General features: G+C 42.2%; 2 protein-coding genes across 3 annotated transcripts; one reads left to right on the top strand and one right to left on the bottom strand.

Annotated features, from left to right (window-relative positions):
* The first annotated feature begins 1,783 nt into the window (after window positions 1–1,783).
* jhy (junctional cadherin complex regulator) lies at window positions 1,784–17,624 on the top strand. Of its 2 annotated transcripts, none has more exons than XM_062536620.1 (8): window positions 1,784–2,253; window positions 4,404–5,127; window positions 10,619–10,717; window positions 11,746–12,425; window positions 13,944–14,208; window positions 15,628–15,714; window positions 16,340–16,483; window positions 16,805–17,624. In XM_062536620.1, exons 1-8 carry the CDS (start codon window positions 1,997–1,999, stop codon window positions 17,015–17,017), a joined length of 2,469 nt encoding a protein of 822 aa, XP_062392604.1. In that variant the 5' UTR covers window positions 1,784–1,996; the 3' UTR covers window positions 17,018–17,624. The 2 variants fall into 2 exon arrangements, with proteins under 2 accessions (XP_062392604.1, XP_062392605.1); XM_062536621.1 differs by lacking the exon at window positions 1,784–2,253 and adding an exon at window positions 2,332–2,449.
* A 2,262-nt stretch (window positions 17,625–19,886) lies between these two features.
* bsx (brain-specific homeobox) lies at window positions 19,887–21,213 on the bottom strand. Its single transcript, XM_062535740.1, has 3 exons — window positions 20,961–21,213; window positions 20,230–20,420; window positions 19,887–20,135 (listed from the first exon to the last, which is right to left on the bottom strand). Exons 1-3 carry the CDS (start codon window positions 21,211–21,213, stop codon window positions 19,887–19,889), a joined length of 693 nt encoding a protein of 230 aa, XP_062391724.1.
* Window positions 21,214–22,046: the final 833 nt, after the last annotated feature.

Below are 22,046 nucleotides of genomic sequence, written 5' to 3'. Positions count from 1 at the left end.
TTTGGACAAAATGTTTCCAAAAATCTTAGACCAGAATGTCGATTCCAATTTTATTTGTGTTGAATAGATGGAAGGGGAAAAACCCTAGGGCCTAGGCATTATCTGAAATAATAGGCCAGTCAATCTAGCTCAAAAAAGGGCCAAAACTTAAACTAATTGCAATAGTAATGGTTCATACTTTTTATTGATCCTTAAACCCTCCTGCATCACATATTGAAAATCTACCCATTTATATTTAGTGGAACATACTTTTATTCAAGGTCAAAGGTAGCAATTTCCAATGCATTTTGCCATTGGGATTTACTACAGGTGAAATGGGTAAAATGTTAAACTATAGATATCAAATTGAAACTTTCACAGTTGTTTACTCACATTAAGGCAAAGATTTTTTGTATGGCAAGTTTTCTGAAATGTGATGTTTAGATATGCAAATGAGACCCGTTTTACTTAAATATGTAATAATTTGCATATATTTCTAGAAAACTAAATCTGAACAATAGGTACAGTCAACTTCAAAATAATTGCTGCATTTTGCTTCTATATTGGATACCAAAAGCCTATGCAAAGGGAATATTAGATATCACTTCATATCGCCTCAGATATGAGGAAATCAAGTCACGTCAAAATCAATGCGTTTCAATGGAAGTACATTATAGAACAAATGATTGTCAATGATATGGTATGATGGAAGTATCTCAAGTCACATGCCAAGTCACATAAGGAAGATATTGACCTTTAGACAACATATCAAGTGAGTTGGCATGCACTGAGATACTTCCATCATACCATATCATTGACAATCATTTGTTCTATAATGTACTTCCATTGAAACGCATTGATTTTGACTCGACTTGATTTCCTCATTTCTAAGGTGATATGAAGTAATATCTAATATTCCCTTTGCATAGGCTTTTGGTATCCAATATAGAAGCAAAATGTAGCAATTATTTTGAAGCTGACTGCACCTATTGTTCAGATTTAGTTTTCTAGAAATATATGCAAATTATTGCATTTTTAGGTAAAACTGGTCTCATTTGCATATCTAAACATCACATTTCAGAAAACTTGCAATACAAAAAATCTTTGCCTTAATGTGAGAAAACAAGTGTGAAAGTTTCAATTTGATATCTATAGTTTAAAATTTTACCCATTTCACCAGTAGTAAATCCCAATGGCAAAATGCATTGGAAATTGCTACCTTTGACATTGAAAAAAAGTATGTTCCACTAAATATAAATGGGTAGATTTTTTATATGTTAATTAGATATACCTAGGGGTCACAAAAAACTTGGAATGGTTACTATTGCAATTAGTTATGGGTCAAACACTAGATTGACTGGCCTATAAGGGAATTAATGAATTTGCTAAAGAAAATATACACATTTGATGAGTAGCCTAATGAAACGGGAGTTGATGCATTTCATATCAGCTTGAAAAACGGCCCATAGGGCAGCAATAAAGTTAGCATTAAATGAAATTGGCCAAGGGAGGGACATCACCGGGCACCCTCCTAAATCTTAAACATACCCAAAGATTGCATCATAAAGTCAGCCCTAGTCCCTAGCAAAGATTCTAGAACAGAGCTCTGGTCTAGAATCTTTGGTCCCTAGTGTTCGGTTCAACCGCGGACTGTTTCAAGCATAGACATAGAACGCGTTCTATGTCTATGGTGGTTTCAAGTCTACCGCAAAGTCCATGCGTCCATGTATCCATGGAAACCGTTTGTGTAGCGTTCAGAGAACTAGCTCTAGCCTAGTTCTACTTGCTCTGAAAATCGGCGCTGTAAATAGTTCTCCGTGCATTTGATCTCTAATATGATAGCAATGTGAAGTATTTAAATTCAGTTCAGTTAGTGATTGTATTATGAATTAGCAGTTCTCCCTAAAGCTTTCTGTACGACAGTGTTAACACCAGCTAATGTTATGTTGATGGTTAACAGTTCCGTGTCATGATGTGAATCACATTGCGACGTGTGGCTGCACTTGGCGATTTTGACATGAAAACACGTCTATGTGAGAATAATGCAAATATGCACTTCAGTTTGTTGGACTCTCTTGATTTGGACACAGACAGCTTGGTCCAGGAAAAGGCCTATCAGTTGGAGCTTCAGACGCGTATTGGCAATAACATAAATATTCAAAAAAATGGTTCAGATCCCAATTTGAAGCGAGATCGTTTAATTTACGACAGTCTGGAGGTGACACCTGACGTGGACGGCCAAACTACAAGGACAGACGAGGAAGAAGTGACAAGGTAAATGAATCCAGACGATGCCTTAGGCTTGTTTTCATAGGCTATTTTTGTTGGCTATCCTTCAGTCATAGCCTGTTACTGCTACTCCAGTCATATTCGGTTTCACCCTATGTGATACTAGGCTGGGTGAACCTAGTTAATTGGGCTTAGCTGCTAGTATGGTGATAGCCAGACTAGTGGATAGCTTAACTGATCGGTAGGTCTAACTGTTTGTTTACCACTTATAGAGGCCTAAATTGTGCCCTCCACATAGCCTAACCTACTTAAGGCTTGTTTCTTGCAACGTGAACTATTTGTGGGTAGGCCTAACATGTCTTTTGAAGGCTGTTTAATATAATTGGCTCTGAGTCTGCCCATCTTTCATTATTTAACAGTAACCAAAACAAAGGTGAATGTGTCCGTAGAGATAAGTCTACCTTTGGGAGTCATGCAGTTCTTGAATTGCACAGTAAGCAATGATAAAGACTATAAAAACACGAAACCAAGTTACAGGCAACATGATTTACAACAGCAGTCCTGAACTCTTATAGCCCTCTGTTCAACAAATGCATCAAGGCTTTGAAAAGGTTGGTCTTTGCATTAGCCTAGTAGACCTTTATTTGGCCTAAGCATATCAGCAGTATGCAACAGGCATAGACTAAGATAAGCTTTTTAGGGCAAATTACACGTTTGAGCACTTACATATTTAAATCCCTTTGAGTCCATTTTTGTTTGTTTTATTGAATGGAGCCTAATGATAGATAAAGGTAATAATAAGCTCTGCTTTTATTCAATTCAATAAAAATGGATAATGAAAGCCCTCAGAATGAGACATGCTCATGTCTAATTGCCCTAAAGACCCTAATTTCATCACTTTCCATGTAACTGCCCTCATTTGAGTGAAATTAGATTTCTGTTTTGTTTGAGGTCATTGCAATGAGGGCCCATTGTGAACACTATTTAAAAAGCAGTTGCTTTGTTGTCATTAAATGGACGACCCTTTATCCTCCTCCAACGCAGATGTAGGAATCTGGAGTCTGAATGCCCACATCTGTTCTGGCGCTATCCCGTTACCACCACAACTGTTGCCCCGTTGGCCCCACCAAATTTGGTTTGCCCGTTTAAAGAGAGAGACATTCTCTTTAGTCATTGATGAACACGCTGAGAAGTGGTACTTCACCCATATATTGTTGCAGTGCAATGACTGTGGCAAGTCTCCACAAAAGGTTCACGTGTGAATGCATAGGCTAGACAAAATAGATGACGGTCCCCGGCTCATCGTATTCATTTACAATGAATGACATCCTGATGAGCGCTGTCTGTTGGTAATACACTTATACAGTACGTGGTAATGCATTGAGAAGAATTTTAATTTTGACATAAACACAGTAGAAAAAAATAAAATAAAATGTGAATACAACAGTGAGGTTTGTTAGGGTTGTCATTAAGAACCTCTCTCTCTCTCTCAGCTTAACTTTGGCAGTTGTGTGTGTGTGTGAACCACATTGCTATCAAGTTTGTCTTTGTTCATAACCTGGCCTAATTATCTCCACCCTCTCTGTCAGTGGTGTGAAGTGCGGGGTCTGTAGCCTACAGATAGCACTGCATACGGCACAATGGCATTAGTAATACATCTCATAGCATTGAGAATCCCTTAATGACATCCTCCAGGTTATTCTAACAAGGTCTTTTCATTTGTGTGACAAAAGACCCTGTAGTGATTTAAAGCTGTTTAATTTGTATCCTGGGTTTTCAACTGGGGAAAACCCGTTCCTATTAGGTTGTATTCAGATGCTCTCAAGGGGTGACTAAGTAGGCTAGATAGTCTGTGTTTTTCACATTATGCTATGCTATAATGAACACTGTGTCAACCTTTTTCCATCAAGAATTATGGAGTAGAGACTTGAAGTTGATAATACGATGATAATAGGATGTGATTATTAATCAAAATTGAACTTTTTGTCTAATCTATTCTCAAATAATTTGTGGAATATGCTTTCTTAATTTTGAAGAAAAGTCTATTTATTTATTATTTATTTTATTTTGCACGATGATTATTTGTCCTCATCGTCTTGCATGTCTTCATTGTCACTGTGTCAATGTCAATGAGCAGTTTTATACATTTTACTAAAGCGTATATTGCATTCACTTAATTAAGATATCCTTTTCAGTGATGACAGTGACGAGTATGCAGACCTACGCTACAACCCTGACTGGAGGAGGAATTTTGAGGAGGCGCGTCTGTTTCACAAGCTGCGGACACGGCTCTCCTTGGAGCATGGTGTCCATGATGGCACTAAGGGCTCCGATGAAAGCCTTGGGCAACTCCAGAGCCTGACCAGGAGGAGAAGTCGTGAAAACGTCAACGCTATCGGTCACAGGGTTGTACGATTTGGTGGATCCACGGAGGCCCACGTCACCGTAGAGAAGCTTAGTGGCGTCCAGGCTGATCTCCCCGCATCCTCCTTCCACCTGCATCCCCCAGAACATCAGGTAGCAGTCAACTCCTCCTCAGCGACATCCAGTCAAACACTGTCCCCACCTGCGTCAGTGGCGACAGGCGGAGGAGGTCACTCAAATCGCACCCTGAAAGAGTCCCGTATACCCAAGCCACAAAGGCATCAGCATCACAGAGCAACCCTCGAGGGACATGACTTAACAGGTGAACCCCCAGATCAAGGGGAAGAAGGCACTCGCCGAGTCAAAGACCATCAAGGGGCCTTTCCTCTCGGTCAGAAGAGTCACTCACACAGGCGGTCAAACGCAAGGGCAGCCAAACCAAGGACGGACAAGGTGGAACTGAACAAGGTGACGCTGGGTGTGAACCGATCCAAGCAGGGGTCATACCTGAGAAGGCATGGAAAGGGGAGTGACCAGCCGGAGCGAACAGATGAGGTTTGTGGCGGACTGTCTCTTACTTGGGCATGGATAAGATTAGGTGTAGGTGTAGAGGTGAGCTCATTTTGTTAGATTAGAGAAAAAAAATCTGATAAAATAGGAAAGCCCCATTTTATTATCTGCAGAGATGGTCAAATGTTGTCGAAGAGTATCCAGGGGTTCTTGAACAAATAAAGTTTATGGTTGTTATTGCAGACGTCATTACAGGTTTTACTGTCATATCATTCCGGTTATGACGGATGTTTTGTGGTCTGTTGAAGTGTAATGTAATTAAATATAATACATATCTGAATGGCCAAGGAGGCTCACAGATTATCTCAAACAATAAGATGACTTTTGATTCATTTTATGAATCATTTTATGAATCATCATTTCATTGAATTGAGCAACCTGTCATAACCATAACCAAATCTGGGAAATCACGTGGACATCAGTCACTCATTGGAACTGCATTTACCAAAACATCCACAAGGGGTCACACTAACATTGTAAGAATCGGAGCTGTTATGGTGCTGTCAGGAAGGCAGTGCCCTTCATGTTCAAATGGTTTCTATCACCTTGCGTGTAAAATGAAAAGCCCCAATAACATAGCTATAAGAGAATAAGGGTAAGGAATAAGTTGGACATGCTGCTCGCCAAAGTAATTTTTGGAATATTCCAGTCTATTTCCGAAATCCAGTTTATTTGTGTATCTCCAAGACATTTGCGGTTTGCCTCTGCTCTGTATTTAGTGTAAACCCAGAAGGTAAAGGTTATCAAAGCTCTTCTGACCATATGTATACAATATGTGACCCTTGTGATAGTTTTGAGCTTGTGTTGACAGAATTTGCCTGAAGTATGTGATATTATATATTTTTTTAAGTTTTGTGCTCATTAGGCTAGTTTTTGACTTTTACTACTCAGTGTTTGAATAGATAAGATTGAATATTGGCTTTCTGTTTGATATTTTATTACCAGCATATCATCAGGGTCTGTTTTTTGGCTTCCTCTTGCAACAGACTCATGGCTAACAAAGAGCACAATTTTTCTTTTTTTGTAAATGCAGATTTAATTTCTTGAATCCAGTCTTCAATTGCGTTGTACTCCAAAAAGTAAAAAAAAAAAGGAAAAAAAGGGAAAAGAAGTACGATGAGAGCATGTCTGCCTATGTAGAGCCTATTATGGTCTGATCTGTGCAACAGCACCCATTAAGGACATCAGAGAGAGCCACTGTTAGCAATAGCCTCTTAGATAGCAGTGCACCTGGCCCAGGGGTTATAATTGGCTTTGGCGACCTTGGCGCACACTCCTGCATATGGCGGTCCGCTATATTTCTAACCTTTCCCTGTCCATCTGAGCCCTAGTTCCCCCTTAATGTCTCACATCAGGCACATTTGCATAGTGAAGAGCCGTTACCATTGTGAGATTGTAAACAGAGCCAGGCCCTTGCCCCCCCCCCCCCCCCCCCCCCCCCCCCCCTTCTCTCTTCCTCATGATGCTGTGTGTGCCTGTGTGTTATGGGTCCTATTACGAGTTTTCCAGATTGGGTGGCGTATGGGGGAGTAGGAGGGGATGGAAGTTGAAGTGATCTTTGAAATACTAAAGAGGGTGGTATTTTGAGTTTGCGTTTGTACGTACCTCCTATTGGACACTTGTTTGAGACTTGTGAAATACATCCAAATGTAAGTGATTAGCTTCTAGGCTATAATAAGCCACGTTACTCAAAATGGGTCCGATTGTACTGAGACTGAGGCACATAGTAAAAGATGAGAACTTCCGATATCCATATGTCAATGAATACTCTGATGCCTCATCCTCAAGTGCCAGTTAAAACTCTTCTGCGCTAGGCCTATACGAAGAAACCGTATTTAGACAAGATTGAGAAATGCCACCTTCTTATCTGGTTGTAACCACAGTTTTCCTCTTAAGCTCACATAAGAGGTTAAATGGAAAACTAGGGTACACCAATCACAATTTGTAACTCTTTTTTGGAAATCTTGGACTCTGCATCCTCTGGACTAAAGAGGCGAGGACCATCCAACTTGTTATTGCTGTACAGTTCAAAAGCCAGCATCTGTGATGGTATGGAGGATGTGTCCGAATGCCTATGGCATTAGTATTTTGCACATCTGAAAAGGCAGAATTAATGCAAGGTAATAGGTTTTGAGCCTATGCTGTCATTCAGACTATGACTTTTTCAGGGAAGACCTTGAGTATTTCAGAGAAAAACAATGCCAAACCACATTTTGCACAACAGTAGGTTATGGCTCCTTATTAAAAGAGTCCAGGTGCTAAAATGGCCTGTCTTCAGTCCAGACTTGTCACATTGGGGGCATCATAGAACAAAGAACACGGTTAAGAAGTCTCCAGACTGTTTAGCGTCTTAAATCCTGTATTGGGCAAGAATGGGATAGCATTTACAACCTGTTGTTAAAATAAGGGACAAAGCATCAGAACTATCTTGAGACACGTTGCTGCCATCAAATTCAAAATAAACACATATTTTCCAAAATAAACAATAACATTTCTCTCTTTCAGCAATTATTTTGTTATTATTTATTCATTATTTTACAATTTCAGCACTATTCTCTGTTAAATATAGGGTTTAAATAATTTGCAAATTGTAGTAATAGTTTTTATTTCTATGTTACACAGTGTCACAACTTTTTTGGAAACAGGTTTGTAAATTGCTCTCAAAGTGCCAAAGGATTTTATATGATCTACATGCCTGTTGTCTTCACATGACTTGGTCAGCCCTCTAATTTAAGTTTTACTGTATATTATTATAGGTCAAGGTTTGTAAGAAATGCCCTCACCTCAGTAATAGGTGCCCAATACCTACTGTTGTATTGCATTTCTTTTTTTTTTTAGTCTAAATCAAATCACCTGGGTTAATAGGTAGGCTATCAGTATTTTCCAAATGTGCCGTTTCGCCATTGACAGGATCCTAAATCCCGATAATTAGCAATGTTATTAAGCGTACACAATCTCGTAATGCGCCAACTTTTTTTCTCCTTTTGGCTGGGGGAATGGCAGATGGATGATGAGATCCAGCAGAGGTCCCTTTGATAAAGACAGAAGTAGCCGAGCAATCTTCCACCATTGCACTCAGCCGGAGTCTCTCGTTCTCCCCCGGGCCCTTACTTCAAAGCCAGGAACATAATGTACAATCTCTTAATAGCTCTAGACCATGGCTCCGGGCCTCTCGGCCACTGTATACTCTACCTCAGTGTAAACACCTAATCAAGATTGCCTGGGCGGCCACAATAGCAACCAAATGCAATTCAAGATCCGTGCGCCCCTTTGAAGTCTTCATCGGGAAAGCTGTGTATCCTAGTCTCGAGGAAAATGGCAAGGTCCGATTGTCTGACTTTGTTGTGGCTTGTGCTGTAGAGAGGCAATTACGTGGGCCAATTTAACAGAATAGGTATTACGGAGCTTACGGTGCTCCAAATGCTATTTTGGTTGATCATTCTCCTGTTGTGATTGAGATTATTAAAATAGTTGACAAAAGGCAGTGGCAGAGGGACAGGCTCAGGTTGTGGCCCCGCATCGCCACAAAGGACATAAGGAGCCGATATGTGTTGTCCGCAGCTGAATCATTGGCACCTGTTCCCGGCCACAATGGCTGCTTCAATCAGGCCCGAGGGATGCGATCCGAGGCCCGCGTGATGAGTAGGAGAGCCACACCTGCATCCCAGTGTGTGCCAAGTTGCCAAAGAGAAGTCCCTCCTATAGGCCAGTTAGGCCTGCCTCAGACGATCTAAGACAAAAAAAAACATTCAAAACGAACGGAATGATATATCGTAGAGACTCTCTTCTTGTTTTTATTTTAGTATGAAAGGTCAGTCTGTGATTCTACACAAGTATTAATATCTCCCGGCCCTGTAGCTATGCATTTTGTGTGCTCACCCATTAACATGATTTTAACTGAGCCATACCTATATTAGTCAAAACTTGAACTGAGACATGCACAGCCAATCAACACATTATTTTATGGAAGCATGATGGAAGGTGGATGTGTAATTTTTTATTTGATTTGCTGTTGAGCTCAAATATTAATCAACCCTTCACCAGAATTGTCGACTGGACCTTTTAGTGTGTAAGCATTTTGTATTGAGTGTTTCCATGATCCTCCAAGTGCCATTAATGCTGGAAAAAAAAGCCTAACCCCCAGGGTAAAATACTGGTGTGCTGCTATTCTTCACTCGTAGTGGAGGCATTGCTATACTGTTTAGAAAGACATGTCACCTAGTACTGGTTTTGATTTGTTGAATCGTATTGTTTTTGTTGACTGTAGCCCTACACTCATGCTTTGCTTCAAAACTCTGTGGCACACACGGGGGGAAAAAAAGCCCCATGCTGTTTAAAGAGCAGCGTTTTGTTAAACAGAACGGACCTTTGTTTCTTTTTGGTCCAGCCGGACAATAGAGAGGACGGGTGTCAGTGATGTCGGGCAACATTTCACTATCAATGGTGGCTCTGACTTTCAGCCACCCTTCTAAAACTACTCCAGAGCCCCCTCTTTTCCATGCTTTCCAAAACCCCCTCTTTTCTGCACGTATACTGTAACAATCATCTGCTGGTGACAGCTCTGATGCCAGCAGCTGGAGTCAGGCCGTGTGATTACCTCCGCGGTTACCTGGCCTTTGGCTAAATAGATAGGCCAGCGTGGCGGCGTGTTTATTGATGGATATATTACAACTCAAGCCACTCAACGGCAGCTTGGTTGGCCGTGACCTTCGTCTATTCACGCTTTTCAGAATTAGTTGCATTCATTGAGGGGCTCTTCAAGCCATCAATACCATTGATCAGGTCTCAGATTGTCCCCAGTTGTGAAAGGCTGCCTGAAGTTAACTAAATGATTTTCATTACAGCATTAGCAGTGGGTTCTCTCCTTGAGCTAGTGCATTAAGAGGTATTGAAAGAGTGCATTCGATACAACGTGAGCTTATATAGACACTTACTTTGACATGGGTATGAATTGATTCATGTGTGTGGGAATCGATTAGGCCTTAAATCTGTTGCCAGAGTTCAGCATCTGTGCGTTACACTGTGATATGAAATGCTACGTGCAGGTCTCGGTGTCTTTTGTGACACATATCCTTAGCTAAGCTTAATCAGGGACTAGAATGCTTTGCATATTTGTAGGACACACCGTGTATATTCCACTGCATTTTGTAGGATTTACTCTGCTCGCGCAACATGTATGAATTACATGAGCTGTAGCTTCTGCATGTAGGTGTCTTTTTTACTTACTACACTGATGTGTTTGATGGTCTTATAGTGTTTAAAGGTAAATCGGTGCACTTTAATATGTGTAGTAGTATACACTACTGCCAAAAAGTTAGGGATATGTTGTGAAAGTAGGGCATTGAAGTAGAAGCATGCAATGGTGATTTCCTCATCTCAAACAATTTATTGAAACAAAGGCCAACATATTTCACCCGCAAGCCCGAACGTGTGTGGTGATATGCTTCTTTGTTTTGTTTTGTTTTCTCGTCTGAAGGCACAGGAGTCGGAGGAAGATTCCAGCACAGACCGACGGGAGGACGAGGGGAGTTTGGATTCCGAGCACCTGTGGCTTCAGAGGACCCAGAGGCTGAAGGTGAAACCCCTCCACCGACGCTTGGCTTACTGATGGCCTTCATTTCCACCCCCGCCCGGCGCCGCGCGCCTTAGAGGCTGTGCTCGACCCAAATGTGTTAAAGTGTTACCAACGGGGGCTTTCTCACTCCACAGTCCACACACACACACACACACACACACACAAAAAAGAAACAACGACACATCTAAACGTCTGCACAACGCTGTTACCAGCCCTCCGGGATTTCATTTTCTCCCGCGCGGCAGATACAATCTCTCGTCAAATTTTTACAGCGACAATGGAGCTCGGAAGACGTCGTCCAGAAGAGTCCAGATCTAAAAAAGAGGCACAGACACACACACACACACACACACTGAGAGACACACACACACACACACACTGAGACACACACACACACTGAGACAGACACACACACACATGGAGGCATCATTATTTGGAGCACTTGAGTGTCCTCCCTAATGCTGGGAGGTAGAGCAGTGTAAATATTTTCCCATTAGAATGGTGAAAGCTGGTGTTTGCTAGATCAGGTGCATTAGATGCACAGACACAGCTGCAGTCCTTACTGCATAATATCTCCCTCTCCTTTTCATTTTCTTTGTGTGCCTGTGTGCCTGTGTGTCTGCGCTCTGCCTTCTTTGTATGGTGCCTTTTGAGCACAAAAACATGTAGAAATGTCAAGCGGGTCTGGATGTAGCTTCAATGGATGTTATACAGGGAATGCTTTAAAGGGAAATAGATAATCTATTATACATGTTTGAAATGTTTATGCTATTGATCAAATCTGACCAAAACAAATTAAGAGACAAGAACACTTTTAAATTCATAGTCACGATGATTTGATTTTATTGTCGTCTGTCATTTGACCGTAATTATTTTGCTTTCAAGCGAAATGTCAGGAATTCTTTGTTTAATTTTTAAAAAGATTACCTCAGTAGAATATGTCTCATGTTCAGTGTGTCAAGCACTCCGGTGTATGATATCCCAGAATGTTTCAGGACACGTGAAACCTTGTTCTGATTGAACTGCAGGTCAGTCAGGGCCAGGAAGAGAGGAGACCTCAGCCGAAGGGGAGACGTGGCAAACCTGCCGTGCAGAACCGGCCCAAAAGGAGTCACGCAGCTCAGACCAGATGCCCGTTGAGCCCGCTCCCCGCCGGGCCTTCGGCTGCAGGGGATGCCCACGCCGTGGCCGAGATCCTGGTCATCGACGAGGCCCGCCCCTCCAGCTACGCCTCGGACACCCCAACACCACCACCACCACCGCTACGGCCAGCAGCAGTGGCCCAGCAGCCCAGACGATCCCCTCTCCCTGCCTCTCTTCCTTCCTCAGGCGGGACCCCTATGGTCAACCTGAACATTAACCTGAGCACCTCCAACGGCAGGGACTTCTTCCCCCACACCAGCAGAGAGCAGCACCAGCACCAGCACCAGCACCAGCACCACCAACAGCAGCAGCAGGCCGGCCTCCTAACGCTGGTCCCTCCCGGGGCCCCTCAGTGGGTGCTGAAGCCTCAGGTCCACCCCGTCCAACCTTTCACAGGCTCGGACAGCAGTCCAGGCCACTTCCCACTCCCTCCCCACGCGGCTGGCATGGGGCAGTGGGCCCTGCTGATGGCCTCCCCCGGCGCTGCTCCAGGGGCTGGACAGCAGGGCCTAGACATGCTCATGCCCCCTGCTGGGGCTCATCTGTGGGGCCTGAACAGTGAGAGGTCAGTGAAATCATTGGTTTTGATGGGTTTTGTGTTTGTGGTGATGGTGGTGTTTGTTTTTAAGTGCAGTTCCAGTACTATTGTAGTAAAGAACTCAAGACATGGCTTAATACAACACAGTTTCCAAAATAGTTGGGATGCTGTGTAAAATGTAAATAAGGACAGAATGCTATGATTTGCAAATCATGTGACCCAATATTTTTATTGAGAATAGTGCAAAGACCACGTATCAGTTGATAAATATGTTTATGCTAAATATGTTTATTTGATGCCCAGAACATGTCAAAAAATAAAATGAGGGACCGGGGCATGTTTACCACTGTTTTGCTTCACTTCTAATTTTAAGAATAGTCTGAAAATGTTTAGGAGCTGAGGACACCAGATGCTGGAGTTTCGAGAATGAAACATTGTCCCATTCTTGCCTATAGTGTAGGATCTAAAGAGCTCAACGGTCTGAGGCCTTCTGAAGTTTCATTCCATGCTGTAGCCAATGGGACAGGTCTGGACTGTAGGCGGGCCATGTTAGCACCTGGCCTCCTCTACTCTAGGTTGAGACTGTTGAGACACTGTTGAGATATTTGATTGGTCTAACCACAGGACAGTTTTTGATTTGACGTGGCTCTAAAAATGATCCATCAAAGACGGGATCAAAATCCCTTATCTTTAGAGTGAATCTGACTACTGACTAATCTCCCGTATGAAGGGGGACAGATCCAACCCCACGAGCAAGCCCGGTTGTCCCAGTGGACTGCCGATGGGCTGAGAGAGAACAGCTGGGCTCGGCCTCTGGTCAACAGGTGGGCAGAGAGTGGCCGGAGCAGATGGGGCCCTCACGAGGTGCTGCTGATCAGTTTGGTCACAGAGTTTAAAGTTAACGGACTGGAAGAGGCACTCCGAATCTGATTTGTTTTTGTTTTTTTCAGCGACAGGGAGTGATTCTGAATATAGCTTAAGGGGTGAGTTACAGGGTTTCAGACTGTCAGGTGCCCTCTTTTGCCCTCTATTGCTTAATTTTAATTGGCTTGGGTTATCTGTATCATCAATTGTGCCATGACTTCCAGGAAATTGCATAGCTCAGGCAGCACTTGCGGATGTCAATGTCATAAGATTAAATGACCCCTTTAAGTAAGCCTTTAGATATTTCAGTTGAATTCTTTTGTTAGCGCTAATCAAGCTGGAATGTAATCTTTAAGAAAGGACTTAAAGACATGAAAAGAATGTCAATTTTTTTTTTTTAATTATTTTTTATTTCACTGATGCACCGAATATTAATTTTCAAGGGTATTACATATGCTAGGATATGGTAAACCATAGTACTGTAACCTGGTTGTAGCAAAGTACCCAGTTCAGGTGTGGTGAAAAACAGGTGAAGATGCAGCAAATACATGTTGTTATTAGGGGTAAAAATAAGTCATCGTCACAACAACTGTTGCTTATGTTTGCTTATTTACTCAACGTTGTGTGTTTCCCCAGTTGTGCTGGCTAACCTGCTGGACTGTGTATCGATGTGTGTTCCAGAGTGGCCGTGTGGCAGCCTAATGCCGACTGGAGCCAGGAGCCTGCTGTGCAGACGCGCGATCCCTCGCTCAAATCCAGCCATTCCACAGGGAGCGTGGGACCCTATGCTGTGCTGCCCCCTATTGGCAGGACGGTGGCAGAGGAGGAGCGCGTGGCTGGCGCGGCTCTGGCCGGCGTGGGGACACTCGGCCCCAGGAGCTGCTCTGATGGGTACCTGGCTCAGCTGGAGAGGCAGAGGCACACAAAGGCACCGGCGGGGTATAAGGTGTGTGAGTCTCTCTCTCTCTCTCTCTCTCTCTCTCTCTCTCTCTCTGTGTGAGTGTGTAAGTGTGTGTGTGTGTGTGTGTGTGTGTGTGTGTGTGTGTGCTAGAGAGAGGGAGAGAGGGAGAACATGTGCAAGAGAACATGAAAAACACAGACAATGCATAAGGATGAATAAGTATCAATTTGTTGAAAGTGCTATTTGTGTGTGTGTGTGTGTGTGTGTGTATGTGTGTGTGTGTGTGTGTGAGACAGAGACAGAGACAAAGAGAGAGCGAGAGACCGAGAGAGAGACAGAGAGAGAGAGACCGAGAGAGAGGCAGACAGAGAGAGCGACAGAAAGAGAGACTGGGGAAGACAGCATCTAGAGGCCCCTCAAAAGACCTCCCTTACATGTGTTCTGAGTGTGGGACCTATTTGTGCAGACACAACCATCAGGTTAATTGTATAAGTAATTGAGAATGTGCTTAATTGCTATGAGATGATGACATAAGACAGGGCCACAAAAGACATCTTGAAAGGTATCAGGAGCTAAGGTGATTAAGTGAAAGCCTTGTGTGCGAGACGGCCAGCCGATAAGATGGCCATTTGCATTTAATGACGATGCCTTTTTTCTTTGGCTGTCAGCTTTAGTCTCACAGGTGCGACCCTCTAAAGGCGAATCTACCACCAGGCCAGCGAATCTGCAGGCAGAGGACATTAGGGACATTAAGAAACGCATATGGCAGTCCAGTGTGTGTGTGTGAACAAAAAAGCTACCCTCACTGAAAGCAGAATTAGCTCGGAGATTATGAAGATTACAAGTTTCTCTCTCTCTCTCTCTTTCTTTCACACACACAGACACACACACAGACACACACAGACACACACACACACACACACACACACACACACACACACAAGGACACACACCTACGCATCACATCACATCACATCCACAAGGACAGACTCTTAGTTCGGTCTGGCCGTCCCCAGGACGAGACTCATCGGATTAGCGTGGCGAGTTTGTAAAACACCCCGAGCGAGGTACCCAGGGGAAACAGATCAGAGCCCGGAGAAAGAAGCCCGGCCCTGTCCTGCAGTGTCCATGACCAATGGCTAATTCACGAGTGGCCCCGGAGCCCTTAAGAGTCCCGTCTGATCTGGAATGATTAGTCCCCTTTTGTCCGAGGGCCGGCTTGTGGATTGCTGCTCGGCGCTCCATGGTGGATTAACTGCTTACTCCCTGGGCCATGGGAGTCTGGTGGCTCCTGGCCCCCCCAGTGCACATGTTTTTACGAGAGGAGAAACCAATGATTTTTGTATTACACGCTTTGTGTCCACAAAGCCTTCCACAAGTGTATTTGTAATTTGTTTGTTTAGTTTGTTTGTTTGTTTGTTAATGTGTCTTTCTTTGTGTGTGTGTTTGTGTGCATACTCCCAGGTGTACACACTCAAGGATTATAAAAGTATTAAACACAATGTGAAGCTTGGAGGTCTTGGACCAAGTAAAGCTGTAACAGAATCAACTGTAAGTGATTTGCAATGATGCATTGCCAGTGTATTTGTTGTGGTATTTTGAAGCTCCATGTACACATAAATTATGTTGGATGTTTTAATATTTTAATTACATATAATAGGTTGCTTTTATACAAATACAATGTGAATACACATCACGTTATGAAAGTACACCCCTCCCAAAGAAAATACATCATCACGTTTGTTAATCTTTAGCTGTAATTTTCCATTCGCTCATTGTGTTGTCAAGCACTTCTTTATTGTGTCCATTTAGCCATCAGGTGTTAATTGGTCAAAGAGATTCAGATCGCATCAATGGACCGTTAGTGTGGGAAGTGGAACTTTAATAGTTAGCGTGATCGCTACTTCTCAATCCCTTCATGTGAAATAGCCGCCTACCGCAAAGCATATTTTTGTGCACAATAGCTAGTCAGTTACCAGTGTAAATATAGACGTTTCCGAGAAAAATAATTTGTTCTGTTTTTCCCCTTGTAATATTGTCTTTTATTGTTTTGTAGGTCAGACAAGGTCCAGTGTGCTTTGTAACAAAGAGGCCAACCCGATGGCCTAAATGGTCCAGTTAATTAAACCCCTCTTTTGTAATCTGTCCCCTCTCTCTCCCCTTTCAACGCTCCCAGGCAGAGAAAATGAGACGGCAGAAGCTGTATTCAGATGTGATCCGGCAGCAGAACAAGAGCATAAGTAGGATTCCCTTTCTACCGGCTCAGGCAAAGACACAGGCCCCGGAGAGGACTAACAAGGACACGACTCCCAGGACGAAGGTACTGGACATGCACCCCACCACAGCCCTTTAAAGTAGGCTGGGCCCGGCTGGCCACTCTTGTATGGAACATCAGCACAGACGTTGGGTGATGACAAACGACTCAAACGTTCTTTACCCTTTAGAAACGTTGGGCGTCCATCGCTCTGTATTGATCTTCATTCACTAATGTATCATCAACCTCATTAAAGTGTATTAAACAGCATACCGTATCCTAGCAATATCAGCTAGGATACCGTATGCTGTTGATGTTAGTTATCATGAAATGAAGAAATGCTTATGCTTGTTTTTTTTAATGGTTTGTTTGTTTGTTTTGGCCCAGGCTCTGGAATATGCCAGAACTATCGCAAAGCCGAAAGTGTCACCGAGGCCGAAGCAGGAGGCCCAGGAGACGCAGGCTGTGACTGCCCAGGCGCAGGCGGGCTATTTGAGCGAGGTGGACATGGGCCGGCTGACCCTGCTGGAGACCCTGCGCCAGCGGCACGAGCAGGAGAAGCAGGCCGTGGCTCAGCTCAACGCCGTCCACGCCGTTTAACCCGCCGCGGAGGTCGAGCGCAGGTTTGACCAGACGTATAGGGCTTCGTAAGGGAAATCTCTGAGCACTTTCTCATCTTGAGGAGTATATTCTTTTACTCAGTCAAATGAAATTGCATTTTTAAAAGTCTTGGCAGTGCAATCTGCCATATTGGAGAGTCTCCATCAGAACTCTGTTCCTCCAAACACATGTTGACTGAATTTTCAATGAGTTGTCAAGAAGGAGCGATGGATGGAAATCTTGTTAAAATGTCCATTCATGACCTCAAAATGCATTCATCGGATAGTATGTTTTATTCATAAATATTTTGCAAAAAAAAATTAGCAGTTGGTCAGTGGGTTAATCCATGTGACAGACAAGATTGAGCTCTTATAAATTCAGCATCTATTGGTAATGGTTAGCGCTTCAGACAAGATGATAACAGATTGCATGTGTGCTAAAAAAATCTACTAATTAAGCATTTTTCTCTGTAAGTTGTACTTTATTAATGTTTTGATATATGTTGTATGTACTGTCATTTTTTCAGGCTCTATCAAAATACCTCACATTTCATAAGATCCGTCTAGAGACGAAAATTGATTGAAATAAAGATCTTTTTTGTAGTTTATTTCTGAGCTATGTCTATCTCCATCATCCCCCTCCACCTAAGTCCAGCTAAAAAAAAACGGGTCACACAAAAATTGCACTTTGAAGCTACCCTGATCTGAACCTCAAAACTTGTTTTCTGTATTTTAAAGTGATAATTTTCTCCCGCAAAACAACCTCAAGCACCTATTTCTTTAATGGAGCCTTTAGATCATTATCAAAGAGCTATTTACTGTCCTGTAATATTTTAATTAGATTATAGTCTCTATTTAACCCATCATTGCCTCTTTGATGCTCTGTGGTTTTGGTATTAAGCCTCAGATGCAAGGGTAATAAATAGTGGACCTTTTTGAATTAATGAGAAATACTGCCTTTCCAGACCTCCCCCTTTATACCGCAAACCCCCCCTCCCCTCTTTGCGCCCATAGAAATCAGTTAATTGAAGGAGTCTCTCTCAACCACACATGAAGGGGCCGAATTAGCATCCCTTTCTACAAATTGGAAAGCCCAGGCAGACACTCGGGCTTTGATCTGAGCACCACGCTAAAGTAGTCGACAGGCCTCTGAAAATGAGCTGATGGGCCCGCTATTAGGCCCAAATGCAGATGCGTCCATGTGTTGCAAAACGCTTAATCTTTTAATTGATCACCTTCCACACCGCCTATTCTCTCCTCGCTTTTTTATTTTCTCAGTAAATCTGAATCACGTTTTGAAAACGACATGAATTGCTTTTCAAAGCCGGGGAAGAGTGGCACATATCCTGTTGTAATAAAAAGCATCCCAATTAACATAACCCCTCTAAATGACAGGCCACGCATTGGTTGTGCTGAACAAACTAAAACAGTGGAGGTGGAAATGAAATTGAATGGAGTATGCCGGTGACACACATTAGAACTAACGAGTTGGTGGAAGAAAATGTAATATTTAACAAATTAAGGATGTTAGATGTTTGCCAGATTAGTTTTTCAAAGCAACACGTTGCCTTTGATCGGATTAAACTCCCCAAAATATATGTTGCTTGGCTTCCAACTATCCGCCTAACAATATGAATGGACAAAGTGCGTAAAAATAGTGTCAAGGCACGCGCAATTCCATTGATTCATATTTGGAAACATCAGTGAAAAAACAGCAAGAGAAAAAGCTTGCGTCTTAAAAAGAAAACTGCGTAATCAGTCAATATTTTACGCTATCAGAGAGGTGTTATTCTCAACCATTTTTTTTGGAAATGGGTTATAACGTGTCTTAATTAACACAAATTGTTTATATGGGGCCTTTATTAATCGCAATCATCATTATTTAAAGCAGCAACATACATAGCTAGACTGCAGATCTCCTGATGGCACAAACTCGCAGCGTGTCTCTTGAATGAAAAGATTCGTGGAACTATCGGTTGAATAGAACATAGGATAACCCCTGCTGGGTCCAACTTCCATCTAGTAGGCTACAGCGTGACCCTGCGACTAACAAGTGGCTAAGCCGCCCACTACATTTTGTTAAAGTAAACGGGCACAGTATCAAACCGGCTGCAAGACGTGAATAAATAGATGTGGCAGACCGCCTTCACCCTATACACAAACGAAGCAAGTGGACTGAACTGTGGGGAAAAGATCATGCCAACACCTGAAAGATTTGATGGTATATTAGGGAATGAAACATAATTGAAAAGAAGATTTACTAGGATAAACGTAGACGGTTATCAATGGCGTCCTAAATGTTAACTTCCTAAGCGGCCACATGAATGTGAACAGGTGCCCCAAAAGAAAAGGAAAGAAAACAGGCTACAATGAAATGACAAGGCTCCAGACAGCGGAAAGCAAACGTGTTAATAACAGGAACCATTTACCATTTATTTTGTAAAATTGCATACACATGTATTCAGCAATGGATATTATCAAAGCAAAGTGCTACCTGCACTTACGGGGAACATAATGGGGTATATATACAAAAGGGAAAATAATTTACAATAGACATAATTGATGCATTAGTTCAGTAAAAATGTATATATTACTGATTGCATTTACAGTGTTTATGTTAATACATGTATTATTATTATTATTATTATTATTATTATAGGCTAGGCCTAAGCATTCTTCATCATAAGCAATGTCTTGCCCCTGTCTTTTTTCAACAAAACTTGACATATACTTTTTACAACCACTCCAATAAATATTAACAATTCGAAGCAATAATAACCCATTATAAAAAAGTATATAATTTTCTCTAAAAGACATGAACTATGTACATTGCGGTTAGTTTTATTGTCTCAAAAATCACTTGCATTAGGCTATAGTAGATGTTCAGGTGAGCACACGTCATCTTCAATATCAACGTCGTCCTCGTTTTCGTCCAGTATGTATGTGTTCGGACTCAGCCCATGCTTTTGCTTAATATCATCAGGGCACTTTTCGTTAATTTCGCTTTCACAAGAGTTTTCCACGGATCTGTCTAATTCGCTAGGGTTTTTCTGGTCGTCTTGGGTTTTCCTCAGTTGTTTTTTGTGCTTCATTCTTCTGTTTTGAAACCACGTTTTTACCTGTGTGATAAAAGATAACCTGTTCATTAACAAATTCATTCACATAATTTAACGCGCAGTATTATTATTTTAAACTGGGCTTTTTTCCCCTCACCTGCGTCTCCGAGAGGCTGAGAGCTGTGGCTAACTCTACGCGTTCGGGCGTGGATAGATACCGCTGTATCTCAAACCTTTTCTCCAGTCCAGATAACTGGGAATCAGAGAATACGGTTCGGGCTTTCCTGCGTCTGCAGTGTTTTCCTGGTAACTCTGGATGGTGCTGAAAGAGGGCAGGCATTTGCATACCTGCACAATTAAAAGTTTTTTGTTTTTAAGATGGTGTACGAAAATGAAACTGATTTGACATTGTATTTAGCCAATAAATTGCCTGCATGCTTGGTTTTATCATATGCTCTATAGCCTACATCTTTGATTTTTTTGTAACAAGAACGAGCACAACTGGATAATAAAAGGCGAATAATAGCAATAATAATAACAATAATAAATAGTAATAATAATAATAATAATAATAATAATAATATTCTGCTCGAATCAGGATGTAAGGAGGGCATTACTGTAGGCCACTATAGACCTCTGTACCCAATTCATAACGGTCTATTATTGTTCTTCTTCTTATTATTATTATTATTATAATTATTATTATTATTATTACAATTTATTAGGCTGCTCAATCAGATGAAAAAAAAGAATGACAGACCTAAATACAAAAGCCATTGCCAGATATCTTGTAATGACATTTTTCATAGTCTTTGAGCACAGGCCTGGCTTTGTCATCCATAATGCTGGAGTTAGGCTCGATCATCTAAAGCAGATTCTTGTACTCACCTGATGTGAAAAAGTATGGATGATTCTCAGGCTTGTGAAGGGGGTGATGCGGATGGGGAGCCAGAATTGGTGTTGGCATCAGAGGGTATCCATAATCCAGAAGAGGCATCCGAGACGTGAACGAGCTGGGAAAGGGCGAGTGGAAAACCTCGCGTAAGGGCTTTGGTTTATGCAACAAAATATCTTCAATAAAGAACGACGTAGACCGTTGTGTTGGCATTTGTGGGACAGGAGACGTGTAGTTGAGATTCATCTTAAATTGTTTGGAAAGGGCAACAAAAACGAGTCCTGAGAGACCGGGAAACTGCCTTGAAGTAACTCTCGGTCTAAATATCCACACAATCTGACAGGTCTTCCGTTTCCGAGAAAGTTGAAACACTAAGGGTAATCGTTGTGACAAAAAGGTATGTAGCCCTCTGACAGATAGATTACTATTTATTGAGGCAGAATGACAGCAACAAACTCCATCCTGCATTCGAGCTCAACCAATGGCGCGACTGCTGGGCGGGGGATTGAATTAGTTCTTTATGGATTAATTAGACGGACCGCGACTAGAGGGAGGGTCGCTCACCATGGTGCTGAAACAGCCTTCCGACCGACATAAAGCATTCTGGCGACGGCTGTTAAGGAGCCATTTAGGCTATACCCGTTATAGGTTTTTAAAAGGAAACTTTTACCAGTATAATATAAAACTGAATATTTTTTGTGTTGCAGGACTGCAAACATGAATGCGACAACTATGTCTCCCTTTACAATTCAGGCTAACCAAATGTTGGTGTCGGAGTTATTTATCTCTGCGCCTGTTGATTTACAAAATTATATTGTGAAGAATTGTATATGCAAGAGTAGGCTACAATGTCAAACTATCAAGTTATCAATGGGTTTTTTGTTGTTGTTGTTGTTTCAGTGCCGTCGGAGTAATGGGAATTTTTGTTTTAATGATGATTTTATCTAAACAATATAATATCAAAATAACGCGCGCACATGTGTGGGGGGTAGCCTATATTATCTTACATTTATAATAACATATTAGATCACGCGTGAGAAGTAATGGCATAAATGGCATAAAAAGTAGCGATCGTGTCC

The sequence above is a fragment of the Sardina pilchardus genome, chromosome 5, assembly GCF_963854185.1.
Source record: "Sardina pilchardus chromosome 5, fSarPil1.1, whole genome shotgun sequence".
Taxonomy (NCBI): Eukaryota; Metazoa; Chordata; class Actinopteri; order Clupeiformes; family Clupeidae; genus Sardina; species Sardina pilchardus.
The sequence above is the reverse complement of the archived record's forward strand: the minus strand, read 5'-3'. Positions and strand labels throughout refer to the sequence as shown.

Bases quoted from the DNA above. Each gene is read 5' to 3' on its own strand.
- jhy (XM_062536620.1), top strand. From the start codon at position 1,997: ATGAAAACACGTCTATGTGAGAATAATGCAAATATGCACTTCAGTTTG. The intron at 12,426-13,943 runs GTCAGTGAAATC...TGTGTGTTCCAG, and splicing joins TGGGGCCTGAACAGTGAGAG to AGTGGCCGTGTGGCAGCCTA. The intron at 15,715-16,339 runs GTAAGTGATTTG...CAACGCTCCCAG, and splicing joins AAGCTGTAACAGAATCAACT to GCAGAGAAAATGAGACGGCA.
- bsx (XM_062535740.1), bottom strand. From the start codon at position 21,213: ATGAATCTCAACTACACGTCTCCTGTCCCACAAATGCCAACACAACGG. The intron at 20,421-20,960 runs GTGAGTACAAGA...TTAATTGTGCAG, and splicing joins TCCATACTTTTTCACATCAG to GTATGCAAATGCCTGCCCTC. The intron at 20,136-20,229 runs GTGAGGGGAAAA...TTTATCACACAG, and splicing joins TCAGCCTCTCGGAGACGCAG to GTAAAAACGTGGTTTCAAAA.